Source organism: Typopeltis vanoorti, chromosome 2 (genome assembly GCF_054136105.1).
Source record: "Typopeltis vanoorti isolate ZY-2024b chromosome 2, IOZ_Tvanoo_1.0, whole genome shotgun sequence".
Taxonomy (NCBI): Eukaryota; Metazoa; Arthropoda; class Arachnida; order Uropygi; family Thelyphonidae; genus Typopeltis; species Typopeltis vanoorti.
The window spans coordinates 66,209,793-66,234,349 of NC_143550.1; the positions used below are offsets into that span (position 1 = coordinate 66,209,793).

Here is a 24,557-nt window from a genome sequence, read left to right on the forward strand (position 1 = left end):
TCTATTCTTCCCTGAAAAATACTAAACCCTTCACATTTCATCCCTGTAACTACATGATTAGTTGTTAGCAAGTCTCACTAATGCCTGTAACATTTGGCAAGGTTGCACTAATGAATGTCAAAAACTCCTTGTTCCTGATACTTCAGGCATTAGTATATAGAAACTGCAGCATCCCTTTAGGACCCCCACCCACCTTTACTTCCTGTACTGACTACCCTATTCAATATTTTTGTTTGAGAGACTAGATTCCACACTTGGTCATTCTCACGCTCATTTGCCTCATGGGTACTTTCACACAAACTCACCTGCTTTCATCCCAATTGCTTAAGTTTTGCTGAATTTGCACTTCAGCATGCTCGATGAACAAAACTCTCTAGACACCTAACACAAAAACCATTTAGATGGTTTTTGTATTAAGTGTGATGTTTGATTAAAGAAATCCTTCTTTCCATCAAACACAGACCACAGATCCTACATCATTCCTTTTGCACAACCTATATATTGATTCATTTGCTACCAATGCCCTCCTCCTCAGTTCACTCAGCAAGAAGGTGAAGACAATCTTCACCTTCTTGCTCTTTAGTTTTGTTTCTTCTAACAACTCCTTGATATCCATCCTCATAGAATACTTCTCGCCTCTCATTTGTGCCAACCCAGACAGTTCTTTCACTTTACCTTTTTTTGTATCCAGATAGCGCGACTAATATCGTGATTTTTTATACCAAAGAAATGCGATTTTGTTACGCTTTCATTAAGTACTTCCCTGATCACTGAGTCTCCATATGTAATTTTCTCCTTAACTTGTTTTTCTCGTTTGTGTGCTCAATCTTTATTATTACTTCAGACCACCTGCTTCTTTCACTTCTCAGCTATGTTAATCTTTTGCCACTTGTGTAATTTTTCAATTTCATGCTTTGTCCTGTGTAGGATAACATTCATGTGCCACACTTCTTTATTTATGTCCATTTCATTCTCCTCTATTTCCATGGTTGCACGTTGACCACTAATTCAGACGTTTTTCACCTTACCGTCGATGTCCACTCTACATTTGCACCATTCTCGTCAACTAATAAGCACTCACTTTTCAAACATTTAATACACATTCTTTCCCCAGTTTCAATTTCCTTCCACATACCCTTTAATTTTTGCTTCGAATACATCTCACAAGTTCTATGTGATAACTATTTTTTTGTACCATAATAGGATGGAAAGCATATTCATAGCCCATCCTTTCTCCACAGAAGCCTATGCAATGATAATATTTAAATTTCTCCAATTCTTCTGACCACCAAATAATGAAAACATTAGTAACTTAATTGCACCATTTTTTTTTTCTTCTTCTGCATCATCTCTGGTATGACTGCAAAAATGAAGAACTTCATAACCATAAATATATTCACTCCCTCAACAGGCACGAACTGTCAAATGAGTGATGTGTGGGAAAGCATACTGTTATGGTAGCAAACCCAGTCATTGCTATTCCACTTGTATGGATGTTTCTGCTCAATGATCTCCCTTAGCCACTTTAAAACTTCATGGTAAAACTTGATGTTGATAGTATGACTAGATGGGATGGAGGAATTCCTTGTGGGCAATGCCTTGGATGTCAAAAAAGAAGACTGCTGCTTTGTCCCAGGGCCTCTGCTACTAATGGCTCATGCAAAAAATTAAACAAATTTGAGTGTTATAACTGTAAATTCATAAATAGTCATAAATTCATCACTAGTTATGCCCTTGAAAATGAAGTTGGGGTCATATCTGGTTTCATCATTGAGCTTCCTGCAGAGAGTAACATGTTGTTCTTTCCAATTGTCACTGAACAGGCTCAGCAAAAATTCATGCTCGAACATTCGGCAAAATGTGCTGTACATTCTCTACCACAGTTCTACAATCTCCAAATGTCCATGATATTCATCCATGCTTGAAGTGTTTGTACCACAAAAACAGTTTTGCTGTGGCTCACATCATTATGACCACATCCTTCCTTAACCCTCTCATGCATATATGAGGACACATGTATTTTCCCTCAAAATAATTATTCATTCATAATTTAGTGCTATTGTATGCATGTAGTCCTTATCTGGGGAGACCAAAGTGTTCTTAGAAACCACACCAGATGGTAGGAGTTTTAACAGAGTTACAGGAATACCAATCTCTCTCTCTCTCTGCAGTACATGGTGGTATCAAGGAGGAAGCGAAAAGCTGCTGTTTTGTTGATTTGAATTTCGTGATTTTATGAGTCTTCTGGAAAGGTTAGTATGGTTTTATATATTGTTATACCTTGTAGATGAAGTGTGAATATTTAATTTGTTCATGTTTATTACCATATTCGTAAAAGGAACATGAAAACAACCTGTCCTCACACGAGGACAATATGTTTGTAAGGTAATCTATGCAGCAAATAGTTTGAGATTAGAAAGTTCTTGTACAATATTTTTATTATTTTATTTATTTTATTTTTGCAAACATAAATGAATAGTAAGTGTGTTAATTGGCATTATCATCTTTTTCACAGATGGATAACCAAAAGCCAGGTCCATCAGGCATAAAAAAAGGCCTATACCACAAGAGACTTACTGAAGAGGAGACTGAAAAACTGTTGGAAGAATCTGAAGATGGTTTGGAGCTGAGTAATTCTGATGATCTTACACACCAGCAGCCACAAAATGATCCTATAGAGAATGACAGTTCAAGTGAAGACAGTGATGTTCAGTGCCCTTCCCCTGTTGGTCAGACTCACAACGTTCAAAGTCCACTAGTGTGCAAAATACAGCTGTTGCTGATCATACGCCATTGCAGAGACAATCATTGTGGTTCAGTGAGAAAGATAATCCCTTTGCTAGTACTGAACCACAGTTTAGAGGAAAATACCAAGTAAATATTCAAGGAGAGAGCCCTGCAGATTATTTTTCACAGCTGTTTCCAGATGATTTGATGTTCCAATCTGTCCGGAATGTTTTCAGTCTTTCCATACAAAATGAGGCAAAGAGAATAACACTGTTCTTCATTTACATAGCTCTAGTGCAAATTCTAATTGTTCTACTTTTTTGTATGTACTAAGTAATCCAAATTTTGATAATTCATGCAGTGTTTCAGCAAAATATAAATTGTTTATAATCTGTTTTGTCATACTAGTAATGTCTTTCAACGAAAATAAATTCCTTAGTCTAAGTTGTTTCCATAGAAATATGTCTGTAGGTGTTAGTACATGATGTCCTCAGATGAGGACATCATTTTTTACATATACAGGACACAAATTTAGCAAAATTAATGAATTCATGGTAATATTGTAAGATTAAATGGTACTGTATCATGCCATTACATTTTTTTATAAATGAATATAAAAATTCATGCACGAGATGGTTAAGCATTTAGTGGGTTTCTGTAGCAGTTTTTTTGGGATTGAAGGAAAAAATTATGCAGATTCTTTTTTCCTTAAAATCCACCATTTCAGCTGGAGATGAAAATCGCTGAACCACTTATTTATTTGTATGAGGGTTCCCCCCATTCCTCATCCATCCCTTAGACTGGTTGAGCCCTCCTAATGATGGTAAATCTGTATGTGTTCAGAGATCGTTTGCCTCTTCTGAGAGATGAAAAATTTGAGTTTCCAGGTGAAAAAACTCTTTACCTCCATATGAGACCAGATAACTCACCTTTAGTCGAAAAAGACCAGATAAAGGTTCTTCTCATCATGGATGGGAATCGAACCCAGGTGTTTCCAACCAAAGGGCTTTGTCTATAACGACTGAGCTATGAAACCACTAAAATACAATGTTACAAAAAACACACATAATCCAGGAATGCAACCTCTCAGCTTGCCAGCTGTTGGCTTACTGATTCACGGAGAAAACTACTTGTTACTTATGGCAGTGTAAGGTTGTACTATAACTGGTTCTCATGTGCTATTCAAATTCCCCATGCGTAGCACCTCGTAATTTGGTAAAAAAAAAGAAATGTCATACACTGATCATAACTGTTAGATTAAAAAAAATTTAAAGAAGCCATGGTTTAATTCAACATCAAGTTTACATTTGGTCTACATTTATTAAGCATCCAACAACAGCAATGCATTATGCTATTGTTAAATTGTGAATGAAGAATTTTATGATTATTAATACTTCATTCATGATTTAACATAAACTGCATATCCTGAGCTAATTTTACTCCTAAGTAAATTCTAATTTAAATACTTACTGTTATTTTTTTTATTGAAATAATAATTGTAATTTTTTTAGTTATTTATTCTGTATAAATTCATTATATAATTTGTATATGTATCCTAAATGGACTGTTATATGTGCATTTTATTTATTGTAAATGAAAGTGAAAGTAAATTTAAGAAATTCTGCTAATGCGATTTGATTGGTCACTGTCAAGGAAACGGAGTTAATTTTAGATAGCGTGTGTATGGAGAGTGAGCTATGGTATTCGAAGGGAGAAGGAGTTGATATGAGCTGAACTGGCTAGAACCGGATTTTGGCGGGAAGAATGAAGGTATTTTATTCGAAAGTAAAGAGAGGAGAAGCATTCAGGACAGCACGGAGTGAAGTAACGGGTGGCAGTAAAGGGAATTTGGAAATGCCATAAATAAATTAAGAAGGGACCGGGAAATTAATAGGCAATTAGGAATATTTCTACGGAAATATTCCTAATTGCTTACACCAAATTCCAATTGTTTTTGAGGAAGAATAGTGCAAAGCTGAAATTAATGCGTAGAAGAAAATAAGGAATAAGTAGATTGAATAAAATGAGTGCGTCAAGACTTGTGAAGCTCTATGTTTAATATTTCAGTTATATAGTGAAGATTCTTTTTGAATAGTGTTACTTCAAAGTGACAGTTAACTTCAGTTTTAAGTGTGCCTATAGTGAATCCAATGTGCAAAGGATGTAACCTGGTAAAAGCAGTCCATTTTTTTTTTTTTATTTCAGCGTGAAGAAATAAGAGTTAGCTCCACCCGATATATCTTAACATTAACTGTGGCGTTCTACTAAAATTAGCCGAAGTATGGAGCTTTAACGTGTTTCCCCCTTGAAGTGATAACTGCCTCATAATTGAATTAAGTATTTGTTGACTAAGAGAGAATTAGAGAATTCTACTTTAAGAATATTTACTGTAAGATTCTGTAACATTGAACTGTGTGAACCATTTTTAATTATTCGGAAGAATGTAAAATTGACAGCTGGATGTCTGATGCCTAATATTTTGTTTGTTATGAGTATTTGAACTAAGTTGATTTGTATTATCTTGTTTTCAAAGTTATACTTTAATGTACATGTTATGTAACCCTGCATTAAATGTTTTGTTATTGATTCCAATTTGGTGTTTGCTTGATTCTCTTTCATTGCACTGCTCATAAAGTTTATCGGACCTTGCAGAAGCCTTAAATGATAATATTAACCTCGGCCTGTAGAAAAGTGAGATTGCAAAAGTTAGTTGATGATTGATTCCACTATATTATATAGACTAATCTGAATATAGGGTGGCGCAGAATAATATAAATTTCTTTATATTCGGATCAGTATCAATCAACATCTAACAAACAAAATGGTGGACTCAAAGCCAAGATGGACAACACAACACTATAGAATGAGAGCAATAATTAGCTGTATTCAATTACATGCATACTGTTTAACCCAACCATCTTTTCTATCTCTGATATGTATTACACTGTCTGCAAAAAAAATCAGTCATGTGTAATGATTCTTTCTGGGTGCCCCTCCCCCCCCCCCCCTTCTTTTTTAAAGGAATTAATACAAGTTCTGTATTTCTGATGATCCAAGTCCGACTACTTACAAAACTTGTTGATTTAACTCCTGATAATTATATACCATTGGTTTATCAACAAGAATTAGTTTTTATTAGAATAACAAATTCCAAATCTGTTCAACTGTAGAATAATACTCACATCTGGGAAAACTTTTCTAAAAATGCTTGATGCTATCTAGACTAATGACTTAACAATGTTCTCTCTCTTTCTCAGACTCATTTTCTCTCAGAAATTCTGTTCCAGTCATAAGTATTTTCTGTAAATATTTTTATGGGCAATGTTTTGCTGAACTGGCTTGTATAATTTTTCCACTTTCTTCTGTCATCAAAAACACCAGCAACTGTTAGCCAACAAATATTTGTAACCCACCTTCAAACTTATTGAATCCACATCTCATTTTCCTCTTTCAATACTCCTCTGCCCCTCTTCCTCATCATACTGTTTTTTAAAAGGGCTATGATCTCCAGCTGTTCAAAGACCAACTGGAGATCATAGTCCTGCTTTTATTCTTAACTACTTGCGCCCACACACAGACACAGTTCCAGTTCTAATGTGTAGAGTTGTAAAAATAAATCATAACACTCTAGTTTAATGTTACCTGCATTTCTTCCGTTCATCTTCAATAAAGAGAAACAGTGATGAGCACAGACTCTGTTTTCGGAAAGACTAATCAGCATTTCAATATATGGAACAAATAATGGAGCAGGAAGAAGGTCCCCTGCTAAACGAAGGAATTTATATAGAGATATCTAAAGAAAGAGAGAAAACTAAATTACAAACTGACAGCCAAGTATATATAGATCCCTCAAGAAAATAGAGCAGTCCTACTAGACTGGGTCCATTCCTATTTTTATGAGGGACCTCCATGATATAAGTTATTTAAGGTAATCAAACATACAGAAAACATTGTAAATAAAACTGATGATCATATTACAAAATTAAAATGCCATAATCAAAATGTAAAAAAAAAAAAAAAAAAAAAAAAAAAAAAAAAAAAAGGGGGGGGGGGTGTTAAAACCAGATATAAGTACTTTAGATATATTAGAATATATACTCTTGATATAGCCAATCTGGGAGATCTTATTGAAAGAATTAAGAAAAATTCTTCTTTTCACAGTTTCTAATCAGAGACAATATCAAGGTTATGCCTTTATTTTAGTAAAATGTAACTTTACAAGAATTACGTTCAAAAAAAAAAAAAAAAAAAGAAATGCTCCATCAGCTTCAACATTTTTTAACAGTGCCGATGTAAAAAACAGTAGTTACAATTCCTCAAGCTTCTCAGAACAGAAAAAAATTACTTTTAGAAAAGTCATTAACAACAAGAAGAGAAAAAAAAAAAAAAAACTGTCAAACGTATGAGAATTTAGTTGTTTTTTTCTCTCTCTCTGAAAATCTTTTTATGAGTATTACTGAGTATTACTATTTTTAATCCAAGAAAAATCTAACAAAAAGGGTGAATCCTAACTTAAATCAGAAGTTTAAAGTCATCATACAATAGGTAGATCATCTGTGTGTTAAGTGCTGATGACATCATGTTGGAGGTTTAATGGAGCAATAACAGCACTAGGAAAGGATTAAAAACTAATTTTAATGCTTCTAATATTTTGTCTTAGTCACTGAGATATCTTCAGAGAGTATGATATTGAAACATGTGAGAGACTCAAGTCCTATCTAGGTGGTGCATCTCTATGGGCACTTGTAGATGGCCTAGGATGTAAACTGGGACCTCTGATGATTAGTGTTTCCCAAATTTTGGGAAGTTTTATGCATTGGTATTTGTTTAGATTAGTTTGATTTCTGAGTACTTCTGCAGATTCCAAACACAGTCTTTCCTTTTTAAATTTAGTATAGTGGAGCATGGTGGTTTTCTTTCAAAATATCCTGTGAGTTGTGTCCAATACATGGTCTGCAAGGCCAGATTGACCATAGTCCTGATTGCAGATATAAGATTTCTGTTCATCTAAGCAGATAGTGGCTGATCTACCTGTCTGTCCAAAGTAAACCACCTTGCAGGAACAGGATACTTTATATACTAGTATATAAAGCACTCTGTATATAGCCTTAGATAAAGCTTAGATGAACACGAATCTTACATCTGCAATCGCGACTATGGCCAATCTGCCCTTGCGGACCAGAATTGGACACCACTCACAGCATTTTCTGGAAGAAAAATCACCACTGTTCCACCACAGTAAATTTTTTTTTTAAAAAAAAGGAAAGACCATTATGGAATCTGCACTGTCACTCAGAAATCAACTTAATTTAAACAAATAGATGCATAAAACTTCCCAAAATTTGGGAAAGAATAATCATAAAAGGTCTCAGTTTACATCCTAGGCTGCCTATAAATACCCATAGAAGGTGCAACACCTAGCTAGAACTTGAGAGTCACCCATGTTTCATTAGGTATTGTGTTGTCTTTGTGTGTGTGTTTGTGTGTGTGTGTGTGTGTGTGTGTGTGTGTGTGTGTGTGTGTGTGTGTGTGTGTGTGTTAAAAGTTATTTGTGCTCCCTGAAGATGTCTCAGTGACTGAGACGAAATATTGGAAGCATTAAAATTAGTTTTTAATTCTTTCCCAGTGCTGTCAATACTCCATTAAAACCTCCATCATGCGGTAGATCATTCGGGAATAGTTAACAAGGGATGGATAACTGTTTTTCAGTACATCTCAATACATAAATGTATATTATGCTTCTGTAGGTAGTTTCCAGTATTGAGACCACATTGTAATATAAAGAATTTATTAAAAATAAACAATTAAAATACCCAACAAGTTTTGTGCATTGTAAGACTTACATCATCATGGGTAATGGTACATAAAAGTTTTACACAACAAAAGCACAATAAACCACAGAGCGACAACAATTAGCAATGTTCCAACATGCATACAGTAATGAATATATCATTCATATTCTGGTTTATCAATTTGTTTAACAGTTGTGAAGTTCTAAAAAACATCTAATATGTGTAATTAATCGTCAATAAGCTTTTGTTGTGTAAAACTTTTATGTACCATTATCCCTGATGATATAAGTCTTACGACGCACGAAACTTGTCAGGTTTTTTTAATTGTTTATTTTTAATAAACTCTTTATATTACAATGTGGTCTCGATACCAAAAACTACCGACAGAACTGCTTAACCACAGAAACCAACATCTGTAATTATGCTTGACAAGAAATTATACTTTTTTCTTTTCATTAATATTTTACCCTAGCTTAAGAAATAAGTTTGCAAATGAAATCTTTTTATGACTAAGCTACTTGTATTAGAGAGTAGTTTGTTTCTCTACAATATTTGTACGAGTCTGTACAACAGGTTGCTCTTTTTTTTTTTTTTTTTTTTGGTATGACATAATGCATAGCAGCCCATTCCCTTCACATTATGAATTATGCTGTACATTACAGGCATTTTCTAAACCAGTTTCAACCTTTCTTGGAGTGTCATTATTTCAACTGCAAAATTCATACTTTCATACTTCTGATATGATAACACACCATTTTGCAACTATATGTAAGAAATGCAATATATATATATATATATATATATATATATATTTGATGCAACAAATTTACTCAGCTATATGACATGATTAAATATATATATATTTACTCGGCTAGATGATGATTAAATAAATTTAATGAGAAGCAGAGATACCAAAACAGAAAAAATACTATTTATTATTTGGCATCATTTCTACTTTGGGTAAAAATGCTTGCTCTCTCTCCTCAGTGAAGAACAAGAGTTCACCAAAGAACTACAGTTTCTTCTTACAATCCTTCATCAAGAATAGCCCCACTGTAGCACATGCATGTCGCACGAGGTGACTAAAATGGGTGACTAAAATAACCTCCAACCTGGTCCTCCAGGTTGGGGGGTTATATTCAGAGAAATACTGAATATATACACCTGATCTGAAGGCTACAGTCAGCACTCCTGTCATCAGACTTGCTCTGATATGGCTGGTAACCAAATCAGAGGACCAATTTATTTCTCAAAAGTTTCACACAAGTAGAAACCGGACGGACAAATCAAAAATGAACCCTGGACTGGTAAAGGTTACAATACTGAAAAACTGGAAAAGATATAATCAAAATATCAAAGTGCTAACATGGAATGTAAGAGGAATTGCTCACAAAGACAATGAACTAGAGAAAACATTTAAAAAGTATGACATAAAAATAGGAGCAGTAACAGAAACAAAAAACAAAAGAAAAAGGGATTAAAGAGTTAAACGACTACATTCAAATATATAGTAGTGTAAAAAAATCAGAAAGAGCAAAAGCAGGAACAATACTAATGAGATCTAAAGACTGGAAAAATAATATAATTAACTACAAACACTGGAATGAAATAATAATCAGGGACAAATGCTGGTCTTGAAATTCACGTTTGCTCTTATTATCATTCAGGGAGTGAGAGGCGTGATTGAAGTCTGATTAGCGGAATAATGAATTACTGACCATTTAAAACTATATATTTAGAAATGTATGTACATTTAATTAAACAAATACAACATTTATTTTTCAAATGATATTCTATCTTTTTCAATTTAGCTACTTGAATACAAATTCTACCCTACGGTTCTTCTTTATGAATTGGTCAATAACATTGTCATAAAAAATTGGTTGTAACTTAATTTTCCCAAGCAACACGCACACTTCTAAAGGTTGTAGAAGCTCACTCACACTTCTCACGCTCACTGACTAGAGCTACTTTGACTGCATATGGCCTTGTGTTTAAGACAACGTGAAGGGAGTAGAAATGGCTATGAGGGTGCATGAAATCACAGTGCTGCAGCTAGGACCTGGAAGCTCCTACAACTCAGAAAGCCAAGGTAGCTTTGACTAGACGAGCAAGCATCGGGCTTCAATACACAACACAAAGCTAAATTATTGCTGCGCAAGCTACAGACGTCTTCTGTAGCTTGCACAGAATTCCATTCCATTCAAAGTCTAAATGGAATGCTTATAAATGCATGCATTTATTAACAAATAAATATTACTTCTTTCTCAATTAATTAGCTTGCGCAGCAAGCATGGAGAATTTGCCCTCCGATAACAATAAAAGTAAGATTCAAAATACAAAGAGGAAAGTTAACAATATTTAGTGTTTATGCTCCTGAGGAGAATAAAGAGGAAGAATCAGAAGAATTTTATAAACAGCTTCAACAGATAATTAACAAAATAAATAAAAATGACAATATACTCATATTAGGAGATTTAAATTCAAGAATAGGTAACAATACAATTTAAAATGGTATGGGAAATAATGGAGAACCATACCAAAATAACATTGAAGTAAGATTAATAGACTTTGCCCTGTTCAATAGTTTGAAAATAGTAAATTCCTTCTTTAGACATAATGAAGTTCACAAATATACCTGGGAAGCAAGAGGCTACAAATTTATAATAAACTAAATAATAGGAAATAAAAAAATAGCAAATCTAATAACAGATGTCAGACTCTATAGAAGTCTACATCTAGATACAGATCATTATGCAGTAATCGGAAATATATCATTAGCCCTGAACTCACTGAAGCTGATAAACAAAGAACCAACAGAAAACATATTTAAAATAAAATTCTTATAAGAAGACAATATTAAAAAATTGTACCAAACTAAACTAAAAGAGAACTTACAAAAAATAGAGGTAAATGAAAATGACAGCCTAGGGAAAAAGAAGAAATGGCACAGGAAAAGAGGTTTAAGAAATTGGAATGAACATATAGAGAAAATAATACAGGAGAACAATCAAGCCTATAGGAAATGGTTATCTTCAGATACAATTGAAAATAAATAAAACTATAAGAGGAAAAATGCAATAGTGAAAAGAGAAGTCAAATCTTTACATAGAGAAAAAATGGAATAACTATGTAAAAGAGCTAGAAGTAGAGTTATACACCTCGGTCCAAAAAAAAAGCCGAACTTTTCGAAAATAGAAGAAACTAGTGGTGCTACCTGCTGTATCTTTTTGTTGTCGAAAGCGGCAACCATCATTAGTGTTGTGTCAAGTGTTTATAACATTTGTTTCATTAGAAGCCGAGTTATAGTGCCAAGAGTGACAGTGTTTTGACAAACGGTAAGAAAATTAGTTTCAAACAGAGAGCTGTGATTGACTTTTGTGTTACATTTGGTAAGTTTTACTGAAACGCATCAAATGCTTCAAGAAGCATATGGTGACGAATGATTATCCCATACTCAAGTTTACCAGTGGTTTAAACAATTCCAAAGTGGTCGTGAGACGATGAAAAGCCGGGCAGTCCAAAAACTGGACTGAGCGAAGTTAACACCTAAAAATTGCGTGATTTCATCAAAGGAAACCTGAAATCGTCCATGAGATTGATTGAAGATGAATTGGGGATTCCAAAATTAGCTGTGCACAACGTTTTGACCGAGAATTTGGGCCTCCGTAAATTGAATTCGCAATTTGTTACCCACAAGTTGACCAAAGACCAAAAACTGTATTGAACTGAACGCTGCAAAGACCTCATTAAAACAGCTCGTAAGGACTCAAACTTTCTTGAAACGAAAGTTACTGGTGATGAAATGTGGTGTTTTGAGTATGAGCCCGAAACAAACTGCCAGAGTGCTGAGTGGAAACCAGCAGAAGAGGGATATCCGAAAAAAAAAAAAAAAAAGTCGCTTGGAGAAGTCAAAAGTAATGACAATGCTGATTTGTTTCTACAATTCCAAGGGCATTACACAAAGAATTCGTACTGCCTGACTAAACAGTCAAGAGTGAGTTTTATCTCAAAGTTTTGAATTGATTGATAGCGAGAATTCGTCAGGTGCGGCATGAATATCGTGATGCAGGCAGGTGGTCACTTTTGCTCGATAATGTACCATCTCATCATTCGAACATTGTGAGACAGTTTTTGAGCAAAACCAAGTTTGTGTGTTGGATCACTTGCCGTATTCACCTGGATTTAGCACCCTTTGACTTCTTTCTCTTCCCCCAACTTCATTTGCCGATGAAAGGAAAGCGATATAACACCAATGAAAACGGTCAATTGGCAGTAACCATGCCCTCAACAGTATCCCAAAAACTGATATAAAAAAAACATTAATGAATTAATTGACCATGCAAAACGCTGTATCGAAGCTGAGGGAGAGTATATTGATTCAAATAAATGATATGAATAATTATAATTGGCCTGTGTTTTATTTTCTATCAAAAGTTCAATTTCTTTTTGCACAGAGGGTGTACAGTATGCAGCCAACAACATAAAATCCTGAAATACTTAAAGAAATTAAAGAACAAATTAGCATAGACATTATAACAAAGGAATGGAATAAGTATTATCAAAACTTATGGAAAGATGATGATTTTCATATTCCTGATATGAAATTCAAGTGATAAAACAGAAATAATAACATTAGATAAACTAATGGAACTCTAAAGAAAATGAAAAATAAGGAAGCACCTGGTAATAATGGAATAAATTTAGAATTATTTAAATACGCACTAGCTTAGAACTACATCAGAGATTATTAAACCAACTAAACAAAATTTTACAATCAGAAACAGCTCAAGATGACTGGAAAAAATCAGTTATTTTACCTATTTACAAAAAAAGGCAACAAATCAAATTGTTCAAACTACTGGATTCCGGATATAAAATATACACAGCACTCTTGAAAAAGAAAATAAACAACTATATTGAAAAACATTTAGTAGAAGAACAAAACAGATTTAGAAAGGATCAATCATGCATTGATTCAGTCTTCACTTTAAAACAGTTAATTGAAAAACAAAGAGAATTTAGCATGAACACTCGTATATTATTCATAGATTATGAAAAAGGTTTTGATTTAGTAAAAAGGGATAAACTTTTTGAAATATTAATTAAAATAGAATTACTTCCACAATTAATAAAAGAAGTGGGCAATATTTATGAAAACGACATTATAACAGTGAAAAACCAAAGACACACCTACAGAGTGGATAAAAATAAATAGAGGAGTAAGACAGGGATGTAGCCTGTCTCCAATTCTTATATATATATGTAAACGAAATACTAAAAGAATGGCAGTGTATCAACAGAACAGGAATTCAATTAGAAATAATTACTGTTTAAATACATTATTACATGCAGATGACCAAATTTTAATTGCTAACAGAGAAGACGAATTACAGTTGGCTCTCTACAAACTCGACAGGATTATTACCAAATACGGCATGAAAATATCTAATGAAGAAACAAAAGTTATGGCATTTAAAGGAAAATAAGAAGCAAAACAATTCTGAACAACAAACCAATTGAACAATTTTAATAAAGTTAATATTTGAACAAAGTTAATAATTTTAATTATCTTGGTTGTAATATAAGTTATAATGAAAAAACTGATTCAAAACATAAAATTAATCACCAAAACTATAGGCATGATTAACACGTCCGCTGCCAATTACGAGTTTACCAACTACAAGTATACTCGTAGTTGTAAAGCTACGAGTATACTCGTATGACGCTTACCACCGGCAACGAGATTACTGTACTGACCTTGAAGAAGTAAAAATGCTTGGCTTGTGGAGCTAGCATCAAACCTGTGTATTCTCATCGATCGCATATGCTCTGTACAAGCCAACTATGAGTATACGCGTATGATGCTTACTGCCGGCAACGAGATTACCGTACTGACCTTGAAGAAGTGAAATTGCTCGGCATAGGGGAACAGACTATGCCGAAGTAGCATGGCAGCAAACTGTTAATAATATTTTCAAGCCAAATTTGGTACAAAGAAATACTAGACTAAGAATATTCAATATTTTAGCAAAACGTGTAATATTATATGAAAGCGAGACATGGACAATGAAGAAAATAGATTACCAAAGGATAACATCAGCAGAAATGAAAATTTTAAGGACAGCAGGCCAAACTAGATTAGATAAGAAACGGAGACGTTTTAAAAGCACTTCAATGTCAATCAATTTTACAAACTATAGAAAATTACAGAAATAAATGCATCCAATATGTAAATAGAATGTCACCAGAAAGATTGCCAAAAAGAATGTTATATCATAAACCAAAAGGAAAAAGTAGAGGAACATCCCTAAAAAGGATGGTGAGAGACCGGAACAGGCCAGTAGGCCTAATCCTGTGGAAGGAAGAAGAAGGAGTGTGTGTGTGTGTGTGTACATATATATATATATAAAGAGAGAGAGAGAGAAAGACCAAGTAAACAGTTTTCACTATGCATGAGCGAACTTTTTTTTTTTTTTTGAAGATTAGACCTGTGAACCATCCGACATTTTGGCTCATCCTCATTTAACAGACTTTACCTCCATGAGTTATTATATGGATATTTCTGTATATTTATATATTTTCCTATTCATATGTAAATAAATGACAATGAAGCATATATACATGTGTGTGTGTGTATATATATAATATATATAATATATACACACGAGGTGTGGCTATTAAATAACGAGACTGGTTGCAAAAATATGGTTTATTATTACAATTGTACAACTTAATTATCCCCTCCAACATACTCCCCTCCTCTATACACCATTGCATACGAATTTTCCACTGTTGGAAGCAGTGCTGCAAGTCATCAGGTGTTATCTACTTAAGTAGCACTGCAGTTTTCTCCTTTACCAAATCCACTGAATGAAAATGGGTGTCCTTTAATGCAGACTTCAAATTTTGAAAAAGGTAAAAGTCGCATTGATTTAAATCTGGTGAGTAAGATGGATGGTCCAACACTGGGATCTTCTTATCAGCCAGATATTGCTTTGCAGACAATGCACTGTGGGCTGAAGCAGTGTCCTGATGGAGAATCAAAGGCGATGTTCTTCCACGGATCAGGTCTTTCCTTCCTCACTCGTTCTCTCAGCTTGGCCAGAACCTCAAGGTAATAATGTTGGTTAACTGTCTGCCCCTCTGGTACCCATTCAACCATTACCACACCATTTATATTTATTTATATATATATATATATATATATATATGTATATATATATAAAACTATCAGCATTGCTTTCAGTTTTGACTTGCTCATTCTTGCTTTTTTCATTCTTGGTGATGTGGGAGTTTTCCAGTGTATCAATTGTCTCTGTTTATGGATCGTACTCCACATCTCATCACTTTTAACTTTTTCCAAAGTTGAAATTTGCATTGGAGGATGCCCATTTTCAGTCAGTGGATGAGGTAAAGGAGAAAATGGCAGTGCTACTGAAGCAGATAACATCTGATGACTTGAAGCACTGCTTCCAACAATGGAAAATTCGTATGCAATGGTGTATAGATAGAGGAGGGGGAGTATGTTGAAGGGGGATAACAAGTAAGTTGTACAATTGTAATAATAAACTAATTTTTGTAACCAGTCTCATTATTTAATAGCCACATCTCGTATATACGCTATCTACCAATACTGTCCGGACACTTTAGCAATTTACAACTGATACCAGCAAGTGAACCCTAATATAGGGTATATCCACCTTTGTCTTTGATCATTCCTGTATACTTTGAGGGAGGATTTCCAACAATATGCAGCAGATGTCAGGTGGAATTTGTCTCCATTTCTCCATCAAAGCAACACTGAGTTGAGCGATAGATTGAAGAAGTGCTGTTCTGAACCTCAATCATCACTCCAATTTGTCCCACAGGTGTTCAATGAGGTTGAGGTCAGGACTCTCCACAGGCCAGGGCAGTCATTTAACATCCATCTTTTCATACCATTCGATAACAGCTGCAGCTTTGTGGCATGGGGCATTATTGTCATGTAGTAACACAGATCCGTTCCATAAAAACTCCACAGTGTAGGCAGCACTCGATTATTCAGAATATCAAGGTACTGAGCTATCTTTGTGGCACTATGGACAATGATCAGTGGTCCCACTCCACACCATTACTCCTCCGCCACCAAACTTTACTGGGGGTACAACATGCTGTGGTAACAATCATTCACCAGACTGCCTCTGCACCATGCCATCAGAATGGAAACAGGTGAACCTTGATTCATCGCTCCAGAGTACCATTTTCCACTGGTCAATGGTCCAGTTCACATGTTCTTTATACCAGGGCAGACAAGCCACCTTGTTCATTGTTGTGATGTTCGGCTTGTGTGACGCTACTCTTACGTGGCAACCTAGTAAAATTCTATTCTTACAGTATTAGTGCTCACCATGGTGTTGCTAGAGGAATCCATCATGGATGGTCTGTGCCAATTGTGTCCCCATTGTTGCGTGCCACCCATTTTAACACTCTGCTGTCCTTGTCAGTCATTTCTGGTTGCTGCCCTGAGTGTTTTCCTGCACTAGTGATGCCAGAACATCTCTATTTATTGATCACTTGTTGATTTTGGATGCTCCAATTGAGCGGTAATGGTATGTATGGACATGTCACCACTCTGACATCTCTCTTCAAGTCATCGAGTTCACGTCTACCACCTCTATTCAACTGCTACGATGAAATACTGCTTCCTACTATCTGTACACAGGTTTTTATGTTATAAACAAACCTGGAATATTTCACTACTTCAAATAATAGGAAGTAGGTGTGTGTGTGTGTGTGTGTGTGTGTGTGTGTGTGTGTGTGTGTGTGTGTGTGTGTGTGTGTGTGTGTGTGTGTGTGTGTGTGTGTGTGTGTGTGTGTAAAGAAAAGTTTTATTCTTCCTCATATGTAAACCTTTCTACAAGTGGCATCATTCAATTCACTTAAACTAAATTTGGAATAAAATGTTTCTTATAACAGTTTTCTTAAAATACAGTCAATCCTCGATATGCAACTTAAGAAAACTCGTACTTATAATGGCCATCCCATTCACACACCCACTGAATACCACTTCATTCCTGCAATCCGTGGAACAGGATGTTACTACTAAAAATTATATATTTAGTTTAATCCTTTATCCAAGTGTAAGCAAACAAAGTTTGCGCATGAAGTATCTTCAGGAATGGGGCAACTCGTAGCAAAGGTGGACTAAGTTCTCATCACTTTCCGTATTATCGCATAATGCTTTGCATTATGGGAACAGTCACTACCCAGACCAGTTTCGACCTTTATTGAAGTCTCTTCAGTGGGAGCCAGATCCAGAGGTGATACCAAGGTTGAAGCAATGCAAAACTCATATTTCCATATGCCAGTTGCCAAAAGGTGTCATAACCTTATTATTAAATTACTCTGGATTAGAGAAAGATGTTGGAAGTTTTTTCCCCACTTGGTTAGACTATAAATTATATATTTAGTATAATCCTTTATCCAAGTGTAAGCAAATAACGTTTGCACTTGAAGTATCTTCTTAATAATGAGGTGTGACACCTTTTGGCAACTGGCATATGGAAATATGAGTTCTGCATTGCTTCAACCTTGGTATCACCTCTGGGTCTGGCTCCCACTGAAGAGACCTCAATAAAGGTCAAAACCAGTATGGGTAGTGATCCTTCCCATAATGCATAGCATTATACAATCCACAAGGAGATGTGCTTTGCATTATGGGATACTAAGGAAAATGATGAGAACTTAGTCCACTTTTGTCACGAGTTGCCCCAGTCCTGAAGATACTTCACATGCAAACTTTGTTCGCTTACAGTTGGATAAAGGATTAAACTAAATATATAATTTATAGTCTAACCCAGTGGGAAAAAACTTCCAACATCTTTCTCTAATCCAGAGTAATTTAATAATAAGGTGTGACACCTTTTGGCAACTGGTATATGGAAATATGAGTTCTGCATTGCTTCAACCTTGGTATCACCTCTGGGTCCCACTGAAGAAACCTCAATAAAGGTCAAAACCGGTTGGGTAGTGACCCTTCGCACAATGCATAGCATTATATAATAATGCTATTCATTTATATATAGCAAAAGGTTCTTCTTCTTCCTTTTTCCCTCTTTTACCTTGCGGTGTTGAAGGTTTTCTATTCATTTAACCACAACCGTACACAAGGATAAAATGGTGACGCCCAATGCCTCCCAGGTGTATCCTATGTCTGTAGAAGCATTGAGTTTTCAAGGCCAGTATGCCTGCTTGCAGGATGAAAAACCCCAGATAAACTGGAGAGAAAAATCCTGCAGCCCATGCCCAAGACTGGCTAAGTCTGAGAAAGATCCTAAGCTCCTCACGTCGGAAACAGGAATCGAACCCAGGATACTCCTTTCCCAGGCATGTGGCTGCGAAGCGTGTAGCCACTCCGCTAACGACGGAGACATGGACAAAACATCTCAAGTTCTATTTTTGTCTATTTTTTTTTTTTTTAAAAAAAGAAGAATTCTTCAACGCCATGGCTAACTCAAAAAATAATCTTTCAGATCTGTAACGACTTCTAAATAGCACATTCGTTTTCTTCCATCTGATTCTGTGTGAAGGAATGTTCAAAGCGTGGTCTGCCAGTCCTGACTTGCCATAGTAATAGTAGCAAATGCATTTTTTATGTTCTTCCAGGAGGATGTTAACTGATCTTCCTGTTTGCCCATAGTAGGCTAAATCCCAGTCACAGAGAACTTCATACACTCCAGGGTGTTGTTGTGTCCCAATTAATGATTATTATTCTATCTAGTGAAATTCTGCTTATCTATATTCAACTTTTTTCTATGTACGAGATATCACCCCCAAAATACAAATATTTAAGTTATTTCTCCCCTTAGTGTCCCTAATATTTATATTATACTGCGCCTTTTGGGACAATTAGTTTGAGATATTAAATACAAAAACAAGGAGCAATTACTAAAATATGTCTGAATGTGAAACAATATTGCAGTCGTGACACTTTATCTCGTTTTCTTAACACATTAATTTCCTGCGTGATTAGGTTCGTACGTTTTTCGAGTGGTGCATTGGGCAGCAATTTCAGACAACTGTTTTATCAATGAACAAAGGTTTATTAAACTCATTAGTATGGTACAATTCAATTTCTAATATAATTCAATTCAATACTAAGAAAGTATTTACAAAATAACATTAGCTAATCACAAGTATTTGGCTAAGATCCTATATGGGTATTACGATCATGCCGCCATAACAAATTCAACACATAAAATCATCTGTATAATCCCAGATCTAATTAACACTTTAGTTAACCCTATATTAGTCTGAATATATGCTATATGCTGTAGCACATGGACATATATGATCAATTCACTCTATTTAACTATCCATACTATGTAGATTAACTTATCCTCCTTTCACTGTGTTAACACTTAACTTTGACATTTAAAACTTTCCTATACGTTACAATACACATGCATACTTCTCAGGACACATGAATTATCTATATAATATTAATATTAACAAGCATACTTTCATCGTAATCAGTCATGTACTAAAGTCCTAGTATAAATTTTCTTAGTCTCTTCGACAGTTCAGTAATAGAATAATGATTATAATTACAGACGATTTTCAGTTAACACGAGATTTTTACAGAACCTTTTTCTCTTGAGTTTTCTATATTGGCCTCTACTTTTTTCCAATTGTACTATCCTGGTATGATCTCTCCTACAATCTGTCACTCCTAAGTTCTTTTGGTATTAAACTGCACTTATGCGATCTTTACTTTTCGTACTTGAATTAAGAACACACTTTAGAATCATCTATACCATGGCTGTGAAACTCATCACGTGGATACCGACTTCTTTACAGATTTCCTTTTCACTGGACGATGAAACACTTAGACAATACCTTTGGCTAAATGGCATTCCTCGTTTCTTACCATAGGAAATACGGAATCGAAATCCCCGCTCACTTTTTGTTTTTGTTGTGACAGCGGAGATTAACTCCAATCCCGCCACTCAGGAAAACCACGTGAAACCTATATGAAGGAACTCGTGAAGAAACTATTCGAAAAAAAAAGCCTTCTGTGGGGAGGGGGGGGGGGTTCTAACCCTTTTATACCTTGATCCCTAACGGCACCCACTTTAATTTCTTTTCTCCGCCCCTTACTTGATTCGACTTCACCGACCAATTAGGGTGGCGTTTTTCTGCCAAACATCCTTTGGTCGGCAAGCCCGTGTCGATGTCTCAAATCCGGGAATTGACCCTGAGCGATAGTCTATTGTTTTTCTTTTGCTAGCCTCTAAATTAATCCCCCTTCCAAATTTTTAAGAATTTACTTAATATTTTAATCTCTAGCCTCTCACATATTTAGTTCTTCAAACACTTTTTTTTTTATATATTTTACTTGGATGCAAGAATATTTTTCTTTCTTTTAAATAATTCATCTATTAGCTTTTATACAGGGGTTTTATTTTATTTTCTCTTCATGTTACACCATGATAGCTGGGAATACTACATTCTTAAGGTATCAGGGTGTAACAGTGTGCTAGAGGGTGAAGTTTATCCTTAGGCGAGTGGATCAGAGTTGCTAGTTTAACATGAGGTTTGAAAGTGGTGTGAAGGCCATGTTTCATCAATACTTTGGCTATCTTTTCTGATGTACCGCTGACATGGGGAATAGAAATAGTAACGTTGTGTTCCTGTGTATTACGGAACGGAGGGGGAAATGGGACTATGTAGTATTTTATCTATTTTGTAGGAATTGTAGCCAATGGCCAAGAACATATGGCACAGATATTTGAGTTCTGTGGACAGAGCTGTATCGTTAGAATAAATGGCTCTTTGTGTAAGTGCTTTTATGGGGCGTAGGGAAGGAGGGGGAGGATATTAGGTTTGAACTGGTTTATTTTTTTGCTGATTTATTTTGGCCAGGAAGTCACTTTTTTCAGTAATTTTCTGACTTTTCAACTTTGAGACATAGTGGGGTCTCAATCTATAATTTGGTATGTGGAACCGTCACATAGGAGATCTTGCATTTTTCTGTTATAATCTTCTTGATCCATGATAACTGTTGCATTTCCCTCATCAGCTTTTGTAATAATAATATTTTTATTCTTATGCAACTTTTTTAAGGCAGTTATTTCATTATGTGGTATATATTGCTTTTTGGTAGTTTAGCCTTGTTTAGGATGCTTGCTATATCTAAACACACGTTATTGGCCATTGCTGGTGGAAGATCGTAGATGCTCCATTCTACCATTCTTCTTCTGCCCTAGACAGAGCATTCTTGGTTTCTTCAGTGAGAATTGCGGACGACAGGTGTACGACCATGCAGCCTCGTCGAAGTCAGACGTAGTATGTTGGCGATGTTGTAGGATTTCATATTTCTTCAGGTGTCTGCTTTTAACTTTTGTAAATTTTTTTTTGCTGCAATTTTGGAGATGTGATGAGATAAGTTCTTGTAAAGAAGCAATAGAGCTGTTTAACTTACTAAGCTCTATGCAAGTAGCAGCGATTTGTTCTCGGAGGTGTTAAACTCGCCATCGGTAAATATGTGCCTCTGGTGATTTTAACTTTTCTTTAAATTTGAGAAAAGCTGGAATAATATCACTGTCACAGCATTGTTTGAGGAAGGCCAACCTGTTTAATTTTCTGGACAATTTCAGTTTCAACTTACCAAACCGTTGTGATTTGTATACAATATCTTCTCCGTACAGAATAATCAATCTATCAGATAAGCTTTGGTGTTGAGAGTTATTCATGACTTATTTTTAATGGTATTAACAACACCAAACAATTTTATCAACAGGTGTTTTATTAAGTTTGAACGGTCAGCCTAGTGGCTGTGCGCTTTGCAACCATATACCTGGGGAAGGAGTGTCCTAGGTTCGATACCCGTCGGAGACATGAGGAGCTGAGGGATCTTCCTCAGCCATAGCCAAGTTAGCCAGTCTTGGGTGTGGACAGTAGGTTTTTCCCTCCAGTTTATCCTGGGGTTTTTCACCCTGCAAAGCAGGCAAACTGGCCTTGAGAACTCAACACTACGAACATAGGACACATGGGAGGAGGCATAGGGCTGACCACCTTATCTTGTGAACGGTTTGAGGTCCGATGATTAATAAACCCTCGACACCGCAAGGTAAAAGAGGGTAAAGAGAAGATGAGATGAGATGTTTTATTAACTGCTTATATTTTGCTGAATTTCAAATCAGCATCATCAGAGCACAACACAGCTTGTACACACGACAGTGAGTAAGTGAAACAATACAATTGTAATGGACAAAAGATCTAAAGTCCTATTTTGGCACCCTCTAATGCTGTAAAATAAAAAACAATACAGCTATGTGAGAGCTGATCTTAAGATAAGAGTCTCCCAAATTTTTGCCAAATTAATGCAACCATATTTGTTCAGGTTCACACAGGATCAGATGGTAGAAAAAATGTGATATTTAGAAGTCTGAAAGATTATTTTTTGAGTCAGCCATGGTTTTGAAGAATTCTCCTAACCTGAACAAATATGGTTGCATTAATTTGCCAAATATTTGGGAGACTGTAATCTTAAGAGCAACTTCCACATAGCTGTAATGTTTTTTTTTTTTGTTTTTTTTACAACATTAGAGGGCACCAAAATAGGACTTCAGATCTTTTGTCCATTTCAATTGTAGTGTTTCACTTACTCATTGTTACAAGCTGTGTTGTGCTCTGAGGATGCTGGTTTGAAATCTAGCGAAATATAAGCCAGTTAATAAGCATCCTTTTATAATTTAGTATTCTGCATGGTGTTGTAATACCCTTAAAATAATTATGAATACCACCTATGCTTGTTCCTGCCAATAGGTTTGTTAGACCTACCCAGATATTGAGTTCAATGGCACCTCTGATTCTAGGAACAAGCAGTAACTGTATAATATCCTGCACTGGCATTTTCCTCAAACGAAATCTCACTATTATCCTTTAGAAAGCCTGCAAACTCTTTCATTGCACTGATCTTTAAATATACAGGATAGAAATGACTTCTTAATGAACTCTGACCTCCTTTACAGGCCAAAATTTACAGTAATTTTTCAGCAATGAGGGTGATCCATTATTACTCTAAAGACACACATGAAGATAGAGAGAACCTGAGATCGAAAAAAAAAAAAAAAAAAAATTCAAATTCCTATCCATGATGAAAGGAATTTTGATTAGTAAAAAGCAAAAATGACAAGGTTTCCTCTCCTAGACTATTTTTTTATTTTTTTTTTGCCTTCTTGCAAATGAATAAACTACAGAGAACCCAGGCAAATGACAAAAACTGTAGACTACGTAAATAGCATTAACTACTAATATTAGGTTTATAAGAAGACAACTTATTTGGTACCACTGAAATTAATACTTTAAAGAGTAGATGAGATACACATTAATTCAAACCTGTCTTTGTGAAGGTCGTTGTACATAAGACTGATCCATCAGAGAATCTGTTGGACACCAATATTCTGTTGATAATTCTAGATTTAAAGGATCTTCTTTATATACCCTGCTTATCTTATAAAAAAAAAAAAAGAATTAGATATGAAAAATAAATATCTATGTAGAATATTATAATAAAGGAAAATAATAGACAAATCACTGAAAAATAATTCAAAAAACTGAATTATAAAAAAAAAGGTAAAAATATTATTGACTAAACTTTTAATTTAATCAAAATTATAAGAAAAACTGATTTGCATCAATTACACAACAATTTGATGTAAGAGAAAAGTGATTTCAATTTTTTTTTTTGGATATTGTTTCCAAGTTTAGTAATGTGACTGCCTATATACAATATTAATCAAGAACTGCAGTAGCAAAACCAAGTATATCGAGTCATTCACTACTTTTATTACAAGATTAATTAGTATCTATATTCTGAAATAATAGCATAAATTAAATATTTAAAATAGGTTACTTGCAAATGCTTAAACACAGCATGCCAAATTTAAACAATAAATCAAAAAACATAAGGACACTGAAATCTCGAGTGGGGGGGGGAGGATCATTATTTTGTTTTTTCCTCTTCTTCTCCTCCTCAGACATGTCCACTGG

The 24,557-nt window shown here is 35.0% G+C and overlaps 1 protein-coding gene across 3 annotated transcripts in view; it reads right to left on the minus strand.

The window, feature by feature from the left end:
* Nup205 (nuclear pore complex protein Nup205) overlaps nucleotides 1–24,557 on the minus strand; it is a 610,691-nt gene that overhangs the window by 416,820 nt on the left and 169,314 nt on the right. For all 3 annotated transcript variants that reach the window (XM_090405724.1, XM_090405715.1, XM_090405707.1), the window contains exons 11-12: nucleotides 23,904–24,017; nucleotides 6,370–6,520 (exon numbers count right to left, since the gene is read on the minus strand). In XM_090405724.1, the coding sequence (XP_090261850.1) occupies nucleotides 6,370–6,520; nucleotides 23,904–24,017 (265 nt within the window). The remainder of the gene's footprint in view (nucleotides 1–6,369; nucleotides 6,521–23,903; nucleotides 24,018–24,557) is intronic.